The sequence below is a fragment of the Diadema antillarum genome, unplaced genomic scaffold (genome assembly GCF_040938485.1).
Source record: "Diadema antillarum isolate AM-2024a unplaced genomic scaffold, OU_Dant_1.0 seq00000843_RagTag, whole genome shotgun sequence".
Lineage (NCBI taxonomy): Eukaryota > Metazoa > Echinodermata > Echinoidea > Diadematoida > Diadematidae > Diadema > Diadema antillarum.
In genome coordinates, this window is record NW_027271718.1 from 167019 (window position 1) to 180101 (window position 13083).

Below are 13083 nucleotides of genomic sequence, written 5' to 3' on the forward strand. Positions count from 1 at the left end.
TCTTGCAGCTTGAGTTTTAGCCCTCACTGGAAAGAAACTTTCTTTTTTATAGAAATGTTCTCTTCTTTGATTGGAGAAGCTTTGTTTTTCTATTGAATTATCACAGGTGATAAATCATAATTATTTGATACTCCATTCATGATCATCCAAAGCTGAAAGTCATATTCTTGTTTCGGGGGTTTGGGGTTTTTTCGGGGGAGGGGGGGATTTTTTTGCTTGTTTTGTTTTTTTGTTTTGTAACAACAGACTTTCTGGGCATGGGAAAGCTTTACAAAGATGACAAATGGCCTAGGTGAGAAACTAATCACATCACAAATGCACAATTCAGGATGAATACATTTGCAACATATCCTTACACCTATCCTCATAGGCAATATGGGGTCAAAATAGAAGCTGGGAGTTCAACAGTCTGTCAATCTTTGGAATGTACAATGTATGAATACAGAAGGCAAACATTGACATTGGCACACACATTTTTCTGTGCTGACTACTGTATGAGCTGAAATTTTCACTTACAAATATTTTCGCGAATTGCTACATGGAGGAAATTTTCGCGTGTTGTTAATTTCGCGGTTGTGAAGGTCTAACTGAACTTAGCTATTCGCGCGTTGTTATTTTCGCATGTTGTTATTTTCGCGGTTCAAAGGCAATTTGCGAAATTTGCGAAAATAAAACCACCGCGAAAATTTCAGCTCATACAGTATGAAATGCTATTGAGCTATTGAGCGTGGTGAACTAAAATGTTCTTAGTCAAATGTTTGATTATGTAGTCTCTACTTCTTGAATCCATAATCCAATCTTGCTGAGGGTTGAATTCAGTGTTGAATTCAGTGTTTGTAGGAGCCATCAATCACGATGTAAATGTCTCTCATGCCTAATGATTCAAGTAAACAGAAAATGACAGGAAAACTTTTCTCAATCTTCCTAAGGCTCAGACAGAGAAGTTTTAACAAAAATGACAAATGGGGAAAATGCAAGGAAGAAACGGAGACTAAGAAAGAGGGAGAGGAAAGAAGATATTAACATGATTTTCACTCACCCCCATCTGATCTTGAGTTCTTCTACACTCTTCAAGCTGTATTCAAACAGGGCCTGTGCACTGTGATAGACACACACACACGCATAAAAAGGAAAGAATGAACAGATTAATGAATGAAACATTTTAGCCTTCATTTCACAAAATGTACAATACTAATTCATATCAACTTAAGTGATAGGGAGTGTTTACAAATAGCATGAGGCCTACCTGGTTGATTTCCATTTTCTAAGCACTGTCTTCATCATAAAAATGTGATCACTGAGCAGAATATCAAATATTTCCTTGACAGAAATTCGCACACACATTGGCACTTTGATTAGTTTAAGAATGATTTATATACACATCAAGACATGTATAAATGTGAGTAACAAAACAAACAGATATACAATATTATTATCAGTTACTGGAACACAGCCTTTGAATCTACTGATATGCAGCTTGTAGTTTGCACAGTTCTAGTTCCTTCTACTCAGAAGAGCAGACCAGCACAGTTAATTCTTGTGACACAAATGTGAAAGGTCTTATACAATTTGCAAGTATCTGAGACGGCATTTAGTCTTTTTTTTTTCTTTTTTCTTTTTTTTTGCAGGCAGCACGTCAAAAATACATCATCAAACATTTAATCATCAAAGACACAAATGTGTCCAATCCCAATGAATGTAAGATGCTACTGCAATGCTTAGCTGCAGTTGTTGACACATCATTATAAGTTTTCACTGCTGCATGGGGTTACATTATTCATGCAGCTGTATTTGCTAACATTCTACTTGCCATAGCTTGCCATATCTGTTTTTCATGTATTCATCTAGGTCCAGATCAGCAAAGATTAGACTACCTGTAACTTACAATAACTGATAATTCCATGGCAACAGCCAATGAGTTCTCACGATATTAAGTAGATGCCACCCAAGGTTACTGAGATCATACTGTCCTTCAAATATGCAGTCACATGACAATTCTGTGTACGCAGCACAACCAAACAATCATTTCCATTTGGCCTTGACGAAACCTTATTGTGGAATCCGCAATTCATTTGCACTTTCTGGAGTGCTATTATACTTACACTGAAAAATTACCTTGAATTATGTATGCCCTTCTGTTATGCTGGACAGAGCTAATGAATCACAATGGCATGTTTGCCAGACGAGATTAAGTGGGATATTCACGCTGACAGTGGAAACGTTATGATTTGAATTGTGTCGTACATTTTATCTCTAAGTTCAGAGCCATTCTGCAATTGGGTGACTGCAGTCTAATCCCATTTCGAGCATGCAGACTTATGACACAAGCAAAATGTCAATACGATTCAATTAGCTTCTCATCTTCTTCCACATGCAAGCCAGTTAGGATTTGATTGAATGTTCAAGTTCTGCCAAGTGAGGGCGGTGTGACACATTCACAGAAGGGGAAGTCACACGTGCAGGAGAGATATATATACTGGCACGCATTGGTGAACTTGAGTGCATTGAGAGAAACTGGAAAGTCTAGTGTATATTGCATGACCATATGTCACCAAATGCTGAATGAAAAATTCTACCTGGCCAGGCCAAGCGAGGGCAGTATTAGAATCATGAGGAGGAGGAAGATGAACGTCTTGCGCATGATGGTGTGGTTGAGCTTGGTGCGCGTCCAGTGGAACTCAAAGTAGTAGCTGGAGTAGACGACCAGCAGGGGAAGGAGGGCAGCAAACGTCCACAGGAGCAGGGTGGGCAAGAATTGTGACAGGAAGGGTGACTGGAGAAGGGAAAGTGGAATATGGACGGAAATAAAACAGATGGATGTTATAACTTGAGTAGTTCTTACCCTGCTTGCCAAAAGAGAAAAAAAAAATCACTACACAAATTTTCAAAATACACCATAAAATACAATTGTACATGAATTCATAGGTCACAATATACCCAAAAGACAGTCTACTAGCATTAAGAAACTTGAAAGATAAAGTCTAGAAGTGTAAATTGAATCAACTGAAAACACTGCAAAAAAGATTGGAGAAAAAGTATAACAAATGAAACAACAAACACGACATATTCAAACACTTCAGCTGATCTCACTGAGATCGCTTAATATTATCTAACAAATGACATCAATGATTTTTTTTCAGATATGCCAACCAAACAGACAGCACTTCTAATAAAAAAACAACAAAACTGTGTTTTCCACTTTCTTTTTCCTCTTCAGGTTCAAATTACCTCACAGTCCAGCAGACAGAGAAAATATTTTGACTATGTAGGATCAATGTGCTTTGACAAAAGCAGCTCACTCCATGTGCAAGTCTCATTGTAATAACCAAGGCTGCACACTAACCCATTTTTCTACTGGACCCACCTGTCTGTTTGACCAGTAAGTACCCAGTTTTTCCATTTTTATTGGTCCATTCCTGAAAAAGTTACTGGTCCAAATCGCCCAACAGTGATTTTTACTGGTCCTGGACCACTGGACCAGTGCCAGTGTGCAGCGTTGTAATAACTACACATCATTTTCTGCAACAAGAAAGGCTTGCTGAAAATCTTTACTGCATAATGCATCATAAGCCTAATTCAGTCTGCTTGGTGTGATCTGTATTAAAGGCAAAATAACATCACACTAACATAATGATGCCAAGCACAGAGATTTCCTCCAAATGGGGGTTGTTGGTACTAACCTTGGCCTTTGCTAAGGCATCTTGATAATTGGTGCTGTCGAGTGTCGTCATTATCACAGAGGGTGTGGTCAAGAAAAACAGCAGCACGAACAAGGCTGTGAAGATACAAGGAGCACATGACAAAGATTGGTAAATCCTACGACACATGTCTGCAAGAGAGGGTTTATGCTTAACTTTTTTGGGGGCCATAATCAGCATTTTGAAACGTGATTGGTGCAAAACACAGTTGTGTCCTGACTCCCTTTGATATACTGTAAAAGTGGTTTCTTTCGCGTACAGAAACTTTTGCGGTTTCCATCGGTGCGGACTTATTCGCATGTGTTTAAATTCGCGGTCTGTAATGATAGCATTGTACAAGCGACGAGTTCAAAACATTTTCGCGTGATGTTAAATTTGCGGTTCAACCTCAAAGCGCGAAAAGCGCGAAAATAAAACCACCGCAAAAGAAACCACTTTTACAGTAAACGCTTCTTCAAAATGCTGATTAACCCGTTGAGGACGAGTCCCGAGTATACTCGGGCAGGTGTCTATGGGGCAATGCCTGTTGTAGCAAAATCAGTCCATCATTAATGGGTTTTTTTTTAAAAGTGCATTTTTTTACCATTGGTGATTTTCTCTAATCATATTTACTAGGGAAGCATAAATGCAAATCACGCTTACAATTGGCAGTTCCCTCTAATCATATTTACTGGGGAAGCATAAACACAAATCACATTTATGACTGACAATTCTCCTAATCACATTTATTGGGGAAGCATTAATGCAATATCATGTGCACTGAACACCTTGCTAAAGTAGGGGTTTATAGTTTTTCAACAATGCACAGTGCATGTTTGCAAAATTGGTACTTTCTAAAGCTCTAAAAAATTGAGCATAAACAGTACCCTCATGGGCACGAACTGCATTTTGTATCAGCATTTTAGAGTGTTTCAAAGTGCTGATTCTGGCTTCACTTAAATGCATCCTTAGAACCATGATTGCTGCAAATTCATTTGTACTGAGGTGAGAAAGATGCGAGTAAAAACGTGTGCTCATGAGGGAGACAAAATGCAGCTGAGCTGGATGACAGCTGTAGTGACGGAGTTAAACCTATCTTTACTGACTGCTGAATTTTCAATTTGGACTACAAAGTGAATAATGTGCAATTGAATTCTGAAAACAGTGTACTTGATATCACATTATAGGCATCTGAAGCAGAGCATCATTTGTCATTAAGACTTTACAAATTATTAAACAATCAATGATAAATGCTACAGATTTCACTTGAAGTATTTTCACCAACATTCTCTACACTCACCGATATTGATGAGAATGACACTAAGCCACCACACATACGGACTGATCGACAAGTTTTCCCTGCAAGAGAGGATAAATCAAGATCAAACATCACATTCGGTGATTTCATGTTCAGTGCTAGTGCTGGCACTGGTGTTATCTCCCCAACTGCCTTTCTCCATCGAGCTCCAATACCAACGGTCAGATTAATGCAATTGATACAAATCATAATCATCCATCCCCAACACTAGTTCTTTACACCAATGTGAAATCCTGCATGAATTGCACAATGAAAAAAGTGATTGCACTTGGTTGAATTCAAATTAAGAAAAGATCCTGCCATGATTACCTGTATTAGACGAGTGATGCGGAAGAAGAATTAAAATGCCACTAATTTATCAACATCTCCAAATTACAATGACCATAATTTTACTCCCAGGCATAGATTTATGGGGCAAAGTCAACAGTGTTCATGTACATTCCACTGGCGACTACCACATTAGTAAAGGTTATGCACATACTTAACGTGAGTGGCCATGGCCCTGAATGTGGGCTTCCCACGTAGAGCAACGATAACACCAACATGAACTTGTGGATTTAGCCAATTGCGATAAAGCATGTACATCACAAACAAGGATTGTGGAGCTCTGTTCAGCAGATGATATTCCACACCGAGCCCAACACTAGCTACAGGAACTACATCATGAGGTTTTTGAGGTTTTCAAGTTTGTGTTTGGGTTTATTGCTGGTACTAGAGATGAGATAGCACTAACACCACCTTTAGCACCAAACTTGAAATCACTCACTGTGAATGATGAAACTAGTCATCTATTCCATAGTGAGAGTTTATAATGATTAGTATATGTGACAACTGGTCAGCGAACAGACCTTGATGACAGATACTCCTGACACTGACCACTTCACATCTTGCCTGACCGGATGAATTTTGTCTCAATGAAAAATGCAGAAATTATATATATGAAAGCTGATATGGATGAATTAATTCTTCCAACATTGGTCATGCTTCCAAAACATCATCAGCTAATGAGGGATCTGTTTTATCTTTTTCCTTCAGCAGGTGAATTTTTCTTGATTTGAGATTCTCTACATATTATACTTTTCCTGAGCTTGACAGTGATGCGGATACAGATTAAAATGGGTGAAGACTACAACTGTAGTTATCATGCCCCTCTTCATATTAAAGCAAAAATGTGTACAGTGCATTGTAACACTGTATGTCTGTATCAAGTCTGCAAACGTTGTTGATGAGGGGTTATTGAAGTTATTATGTAGATCCTTTAATTGCTGCCAATGCAACGATAAAGGGATGCATCATGATCTCATTAGTCTCCTATTTCTCCACACATTTTCCTTTTCTAGCTGAGATCAAACTCAGGATGCACTCTAAATCAAACAATGGAATATGACATTAGTATATTTCCTGCAAAAAAGACAGCTGAATGGTGAGCTGTAAGGACATTACCAGTGAGGACGACAGCATGTGAGTCATGCAAAAGGTCAGATTTTGGCGATGACAAATGAAATGAATTGTGCAAAATCATCGAGATTTGCAATGACTGGACAGATAGTACATGCAGCCCGTTCTTCAGGGTAAGAATCTAACTGTGCAATGTTCCATGAGCAGTTAATGTCTGGGAAATGACAAGCGTCACTTAACACCTCTAATATGGTTCTGTTAGATGAATAATAATAAATATAATTTTGATTGGGAACATGACTGGGTGATGAACGTCTGTATGATTGACTGTAACATACACTATAATGTCAGCTCAAATCCAGTCTAGGATGCAGTAGGGCAAGCACATGTTAGAGATGGCATGCTGACAACCATGTGTGCTACAAACTACTGACACAGATATCAGTAAGTGGGCACTGTGTCATTGGCCGCATTATTGCTGTTATAATGGAAAGTATTAATTGAGGAATTTGAGTGCCAGATATTTCAGGCTGCTAGTAAGCAATATTTATCTAAAAACCTACCAACACACAAGTACTATCTTATGCCTTCTATTACTTCTTGGAGAAACTAGGTTCTGGAACAGAGTGAGAAAATTGGATAACATTTGACAGGCACATAGAGTGGACTCAATACTCACAAGCTGACATAATTCAATAAGAATCTATCAATGTATTCAAATTCTGCTCAGCACAGGGCAAATCATGCATTAACAGCTATGAGCAAAGGATAATTACACAAGATAAACTTGGCAAGACATGATACATATCTGAATGAAAATGGCTGGAGACCTAGCTAATAATTTATTTCTTAAATCTCAGAGGAAACTTGAAGAAGAAGTCAGCTGGTCTCAAATGACATATTTGGAAAAGTCCAACGTAAAAATTAAAATGGGAAAAAAAGAAACTGTGATATAAACTACAATTCAAGCATATGAACTTGTTTCAGTCACATTTAATGCCAAAAATTAAGTTATATTGCACAAAGATAATTTGATTTTGTTGTACCTAAAATGTTTTGACCTTCATGATCATACATACTAGAAGCTGAGTTACCATATTCCACTGTAATAAGTGGTAATAATAGGTACAGTGTTCTGTGACAATTTATATTGCACATTACACTCTCAAGAGGGAAAAAAAAAAATCAATACAGCTTTCAGTTCCCTCCCCCCCCCCCCAAAAAAAAACAAACAAAAAAAAACACATACACACAGAGAATGCTCACGAGAAGAAACATTTATGTTCCCAGGGAGTTTAAAAAAAACCATGGTAAAATACACAGGACATCATGCAAGACATTTGGGGATGGTCTCCTAATACTATTGACAATACAAAGGCTTGGATCTTGAACATTTAGATAATTACTTCACTGAAAAGACCCTCTCATATCATATAAATGTGAAAGGACATTCCAGGAGCACATCGTTATTTCTTTGCCAACCTGAGAGGAACTTTGTTGGAAACAACATAAAGGAAAAGGTAATTTTACTAGCTTATGTGGTAAGATCATACAAGGAAAAGGGGAAAAAAAAACACCTACCATATAATATCATCTGGCTTGGGAGCGAAGTCAACCTCCCAGACTGTGGAGTGGAGCTGCCTACTGACACTAGATACAGTAGGTGGGCCTGTCTTTAGGGTTGCATAGTCATTGACAATCCTTCAACAAACAAACAAACAAACGAACAAACAAACAAACAAACAAACAAACAAAATAAGGGCATTTATTGCACACAAAGAATATACATGTACAACTTTTTTGTACCTGTCATCTGCATTATCATTCATCAGATGGAAAATGTTCACATATACAGGATTCTCTGTCATTACTGTAACTGATGCTAAAAGAAACATCACTGCTTGTATGCAGTATTGCTTGTATGCTGTTTTACTCAGGATAATTAAGAGCATTCTCTTTGTGGAGAGCATGGAGTAAAATGAAAAACTAACAGAAAATACTGAATAGAAGGAGATGGTGTGCATGAAACCAAACAATACCAAATTACTGAAAGCAAAGAGAAATTCACTCTCTCTAAGGCATACCCGGCATCCCATCAGTCAATGCGTGTATCGTGTCTTTACAAGTGAATGGAATCCTTTTAACCCATTAGAAATTGAACCTCCCGAAACCACCCGCCAGATTACTCCCTAAACCGCCCGAAACCCTCGTCCGCTTTTTTAGTTTTATGCTTTGCTATTTTCGTTGTTTTCATATAGAATATATAATTACATAATTTGAAAGAGGTCGAAGGTCAACAAAAGTATGTCAGAATTATTTCTGTGACACACAAGTCTCTTGGTAGAGTCCTAATACTTATACCTAAAACTTATAACAGACAAAAATAAACATCCAGTGATATATATTTTGCATAATTTAGAAAATTGTCGAAATGAGAGTACTATTGCAGGACCTTCCAGGGAACAATAGGCCATTATGTATGGAATCTTCAGTTGTTAAAGTGCTTTAAAAAAACACAAAAGTGACAATAGTGATATGATTACAGAGCTAGTTTGCTTGGGACTCACTTTGCTGCCATGGCCTCACTGTGGACGGAGAGGAAGGCCATGCCCAGGTTGCTCTTCAATGCTTTACGTTTCTCCTCCGCCACCGTGACGGTCAGTTCTTCCTCCAGCTGGCTGTAGTACTCAATGGCATCCACCTATATACATCATCAGATCACGAGGACAAAACATACAAACCCACAATGCAGTCAAACAGCAAAGATATCTTAGGGACAGGAAGAACTCAGTACTAGTGCAGGGATGCCAACCTTGTGAACAGAGCTGCAGTAATCTAACGCCTATTTCTGGTGGAAAAAAACCACACACACTATTTTTATCTTTCCCACAATTGATATGTGTAGTGACACAATTTGCAAAAAACAGAATTTTCCATGAAAACTGCACTATTTTCTAGAGGAATAATAGTACAAAATACTGTTAAAAAAGTAAAAGCTGGCATCTCTAGCAAAGTGACCTGGGATAACAATTTCATTCATGATGCTTTTCACATTCACTGACAACCAAAAAACGATGGACAAAATTAAAAGTTACAGAGATACAAAAGTTCCAAACTAAAACAGTAATTTGACTTTGGTAACCAAGCAGAATTGTCCTTTTTTTTTTGTTCAACTGACTGATGATGGGTATAGTGTTTGAGGGCATCAACCTTCATGAGGAAATTATGAGATAAATAGAAAACACAATATGTGGAAAACTTTTCAATGCTCATAACTAGTTGATTCCTGTACTCAAGCAGTTAAGTACAAAATGGCTATCTAGTAATATCACCTATTATTATAGGAAGAACATGTAAACATATGTAAAAAACTCAATAGCATCATTTCTACTTCAGCAGCTACAGAGTTGGTTGAACACAATGTTGGTTGTAGTACCCTCTCACACACTATCAACTCTTTGAGTATTAATTGGCACAGAAAATCCCATTCCATTGTACACACTGTCCAAAGGCAAAAGATGGGTTAAAACACCATCACCAGAAAAAGAGGGCAGAATAAAAAGCAATCGATTAAAAAATAGAATGACAGTTATACAAGTGAAATCAGAGGTGGTGGTTTTAATAGATATGTATGTTTAATTTGACGCACACACACACAAATCCTTACTGACTAAACTGCAAGGCCCAAGGTAAAACCTTTTAGAAAGAGAGAAGAAACATATAAAAGCTAAAGCTATCAGATTCAGCTGAAGAATATTGGGGTACACTTGCAGTCAGTATCTCAGCAGTGACAGATACTATTTGATTTTACGTTTTCACAACAACATGGCATCAATTCATAAAGTGAGAAAGGCATTTCTCCATAATGCCTGTGATCAAAGGAAGACATGATCTCTTTTCACAAACACAGGCACTGTCAGAGCTTACATAACCTGTGTAAAACAAGATTAATCATTCTTTGTTCTTTTTTCTTCTTAGTATTTCATCATTCACCTTGGGTCCCCCGCACCCTAGCTGGCCACAGGTTCCTGGCTTGAGGGTGGGACGCTGAGTAGTTCTCTGATAGATCTTTTCACAGTGCAGCCTGTTCAAGTGGGCATCTCGTCTGGGTGTGATATAGACAGCGAGAGTACGTCTCACAAAAATGAGTGCTTCACATTTCAGGGCCATCTTTTGCAGTTAACACTGTTTATAGAACATAGGAGCACTTGCATATCAGTATGACTAATTAGATCTCGAATATTAACCTTCGAAACTTAAATCTGGTGGTTTCAAAAACTCACAATTTGTAACAAAACACTGATCAAAGGCATGCAACATTTCCTCTGCAGTCTTGGCCAAAAATCTCACCTACAAAAAGTTCAGTTTTACACAAATTACTGTTTGTAAAAAAAAGACAGAATTGTACGTTATCATCATCTCCCTCCTGCTATGACTGTTCTCGAAGGATTTGTACCCTGGTAGATTTCAGACTGAAAGGCAAATGCTGCCTAAAATAACCCATTCCAGCCAGCAAAGCTCTGTTGCAGAATTGTATGCACATTTGTTTCTGAGTTTGATATTTTTATTGTGATGTGACCTGCACAAATCTGCTCTACACTTTACATAGGCATAGACTTTTTAGCTAACTGTAACAAAGGTTCTTAGTGAATCACTGTTTTGATTTGGGGTGGGTTTTTTTGTATTCTACAATAAAACTCAATTCATCTGAATAGAAACAGATAAAGAAGTTGAAAGTTTAAAGATCACTACTCTCCTATCTCTGCCTAAGTTTGTTTCTTCTCAATACTACAACAATTTGGGTCCAGCAACTAGTATATAGGTACAACACCTAATCCGTTACAAGTGAACGAGGTTTACAGTCTTCGGTTAATATTTCCTGTGTCTGTTGTGCATACCTCTGGGTGTCCAGTCTCTTTAGCCGTGCTATGTCATATGCAAACTGGACATCGGTCACTACAACATCTGGATATGCCTCTCTGCAAAGAAAAGGAAGAATCTCTGATGAAATGACAAAGAATGCCATGATACAATACCATAATCATGGATTGCATAGAGAGATAAACAAAATAGCTATTACCACCTGCAGCTGATCAAAAGTGACATTATGTCTATGCTTTAAACCTCAGCAAAACTACATAAAATTGGTGACTGTGAAGGCTGCACATTTTCTCCACATGAAAACATGGTAAATTATTAAATTGAGTAAACATCTGGAGGGGAATTTTCCTTTTTATTTTCCATACATGAGACAAAGAAACATTGCTTTAGATCACAGTTTCTATCAACCTAGTTCGAGCAGAACAAATCTACTAGCAGAGCAAAGAAATACTACTAGATCCCTACAGCCAAAGATCTATGCATGCCATGAATGGTTAAAAAAAAAGAAAGCCAAATGTAAGATTTTACAATTCACATCATTCAAACATTTGTTTTCCTATGTTAAGCAATCTTCAACAAGTAGCTCAGAACAGAATGTCACTACATCAATAATTTTGAAGCTGATTAAGATCAATAAAATTAGAATTACCAATATATGAAAATGAAACTAGGAAAAAAAAAATTCACCGTATGTTCAAACAGAAACCTGTTTATATAATGAAATTGAAAAAAAGTAGGCTTTGTGAATGATTCCGCAGATAAACAGAACGAATGTTATCAAGCCATAAGGTCTGTCACAAATCTGTATAAATTGCCCTTCTAGTTCTAATAATCAAAATAAATAACACTCTATAGATAATGAAAACACTGGGATACACTGAACACAGATTACTGAGATTATCAGGCATTGCATCAGGCTCTGCACAACTATCAATACTAAAAGATGATGGTACTGTAATAGCTTACGAAGCTCTTATACATGCTGTAAAAGATCATTTACCATTATCCCAAGAGGGATGTTCTGCCACATTTTGGGTCAACTGTAAAAGCTTATGAAGCTCTTATACATGCTGGCAAGGATCATTTGCCATTATCCCCAGTGACCCCAAATGGATGGTCTGCAGCATTTTGGGTCAACTGGTCCTAAGATACTAATCATCATTGGCAAAATAGTGGTAACAGAAATGAGTTCAAGACCTCATCTAATCACGGCAGCATAACACTCCTTAAAAGCAATTCCCTAATCAATGAAGCATTCACTCTAAAATGAAATGAAGTCTGAGGCAACTGGAAAAGACACCATACACAGAAATAGTTAATACTGAAGTACACATTGACAGAATGGCCACTGCAACCTACAGAAAGAAATTTTCATGAGATGGCTATGATTTTGGGCAAGAACAGAGAGCAAAAACAAAACTACACTCACTGGAAATGCTGCTTGATAAGGGCTGCATCAGTCCGCTCCAAAGGAATGCCGGATACTAGAAGAGTTCGAGACATCTATAAGAAGAAACAAAATTGGGCGAAATCCCAATCAATATCACAAGCAGTGGGCAGAACCTGTTTCATTGTGCAGTAGCATTGGACATCTCTTGCCCCTCTCTCCAAAAACTAAATGATTTTCTCTTCTTCTTTTTTTTTTGTCGTCAAAAAGACAGGATGGCATTCATAGCTTGCATGCATTTTACAAACTCGTAAGTACGAGTGTGTGATAAAGCATAATTGGTAATGACAAACAGTGTCACAAAGCTAAATTGGTATGACCACAAGAACTTAATCATACAAACAAAGAGAGTCATTGATTTG

At 37.6% G+C, this 13083-nt stretch overlaps 1 protein-coding gene across 2 annotated transcripts in view; it reads right to left on the reverse strand.

Moving 5' to 3' along the window:
* Positions 1 to 13083, reverse strand: part of LOC139740221 (calcium permeable stress-gated cation channel 1-like) — a 118372-nt gene that overhangs the window by 54147 nt on the left and 51142 nt on the right. For both annotated transcript variants that reach the window (XM_071650805.1, XM_071650804.1), the window contains 9 exons: positions 12704 to 12777; positions 11292 to 11372; positions 10387 to 10498; positions 8961 to 9094; positions 7975 to 8094; positions 4978 to 5036; positions 3681 to 3775; positions 2577 to 2773; positions 1040 to 1099 (listed from right to left, as the gene is read on the reverse strand). In XM_071650805.1, the coding sequence (XP_071506906.1) occupies positions 1040 to 1099; positions 2577 to 2773; positions 3681 to 3775; positions 4978 to 5036; positions 7975 to 8094; positions 8961 to 9094; positions 10387 to 10498; positions 11292 to 11372; positions 12704 to 12777 (932 nt within the window). The remainder of the gene's footprint in view (positions 1 to 1039; positions 1100 to 2576; positions 2774 to 3680; positions 3776 to 4977; positions 5037 to 7974; positions 8095 to 8960; positions 9095 to 10386; positions 10499 to 11291; positions 11373 to 12703; positions 12778 to 13083) is intronic.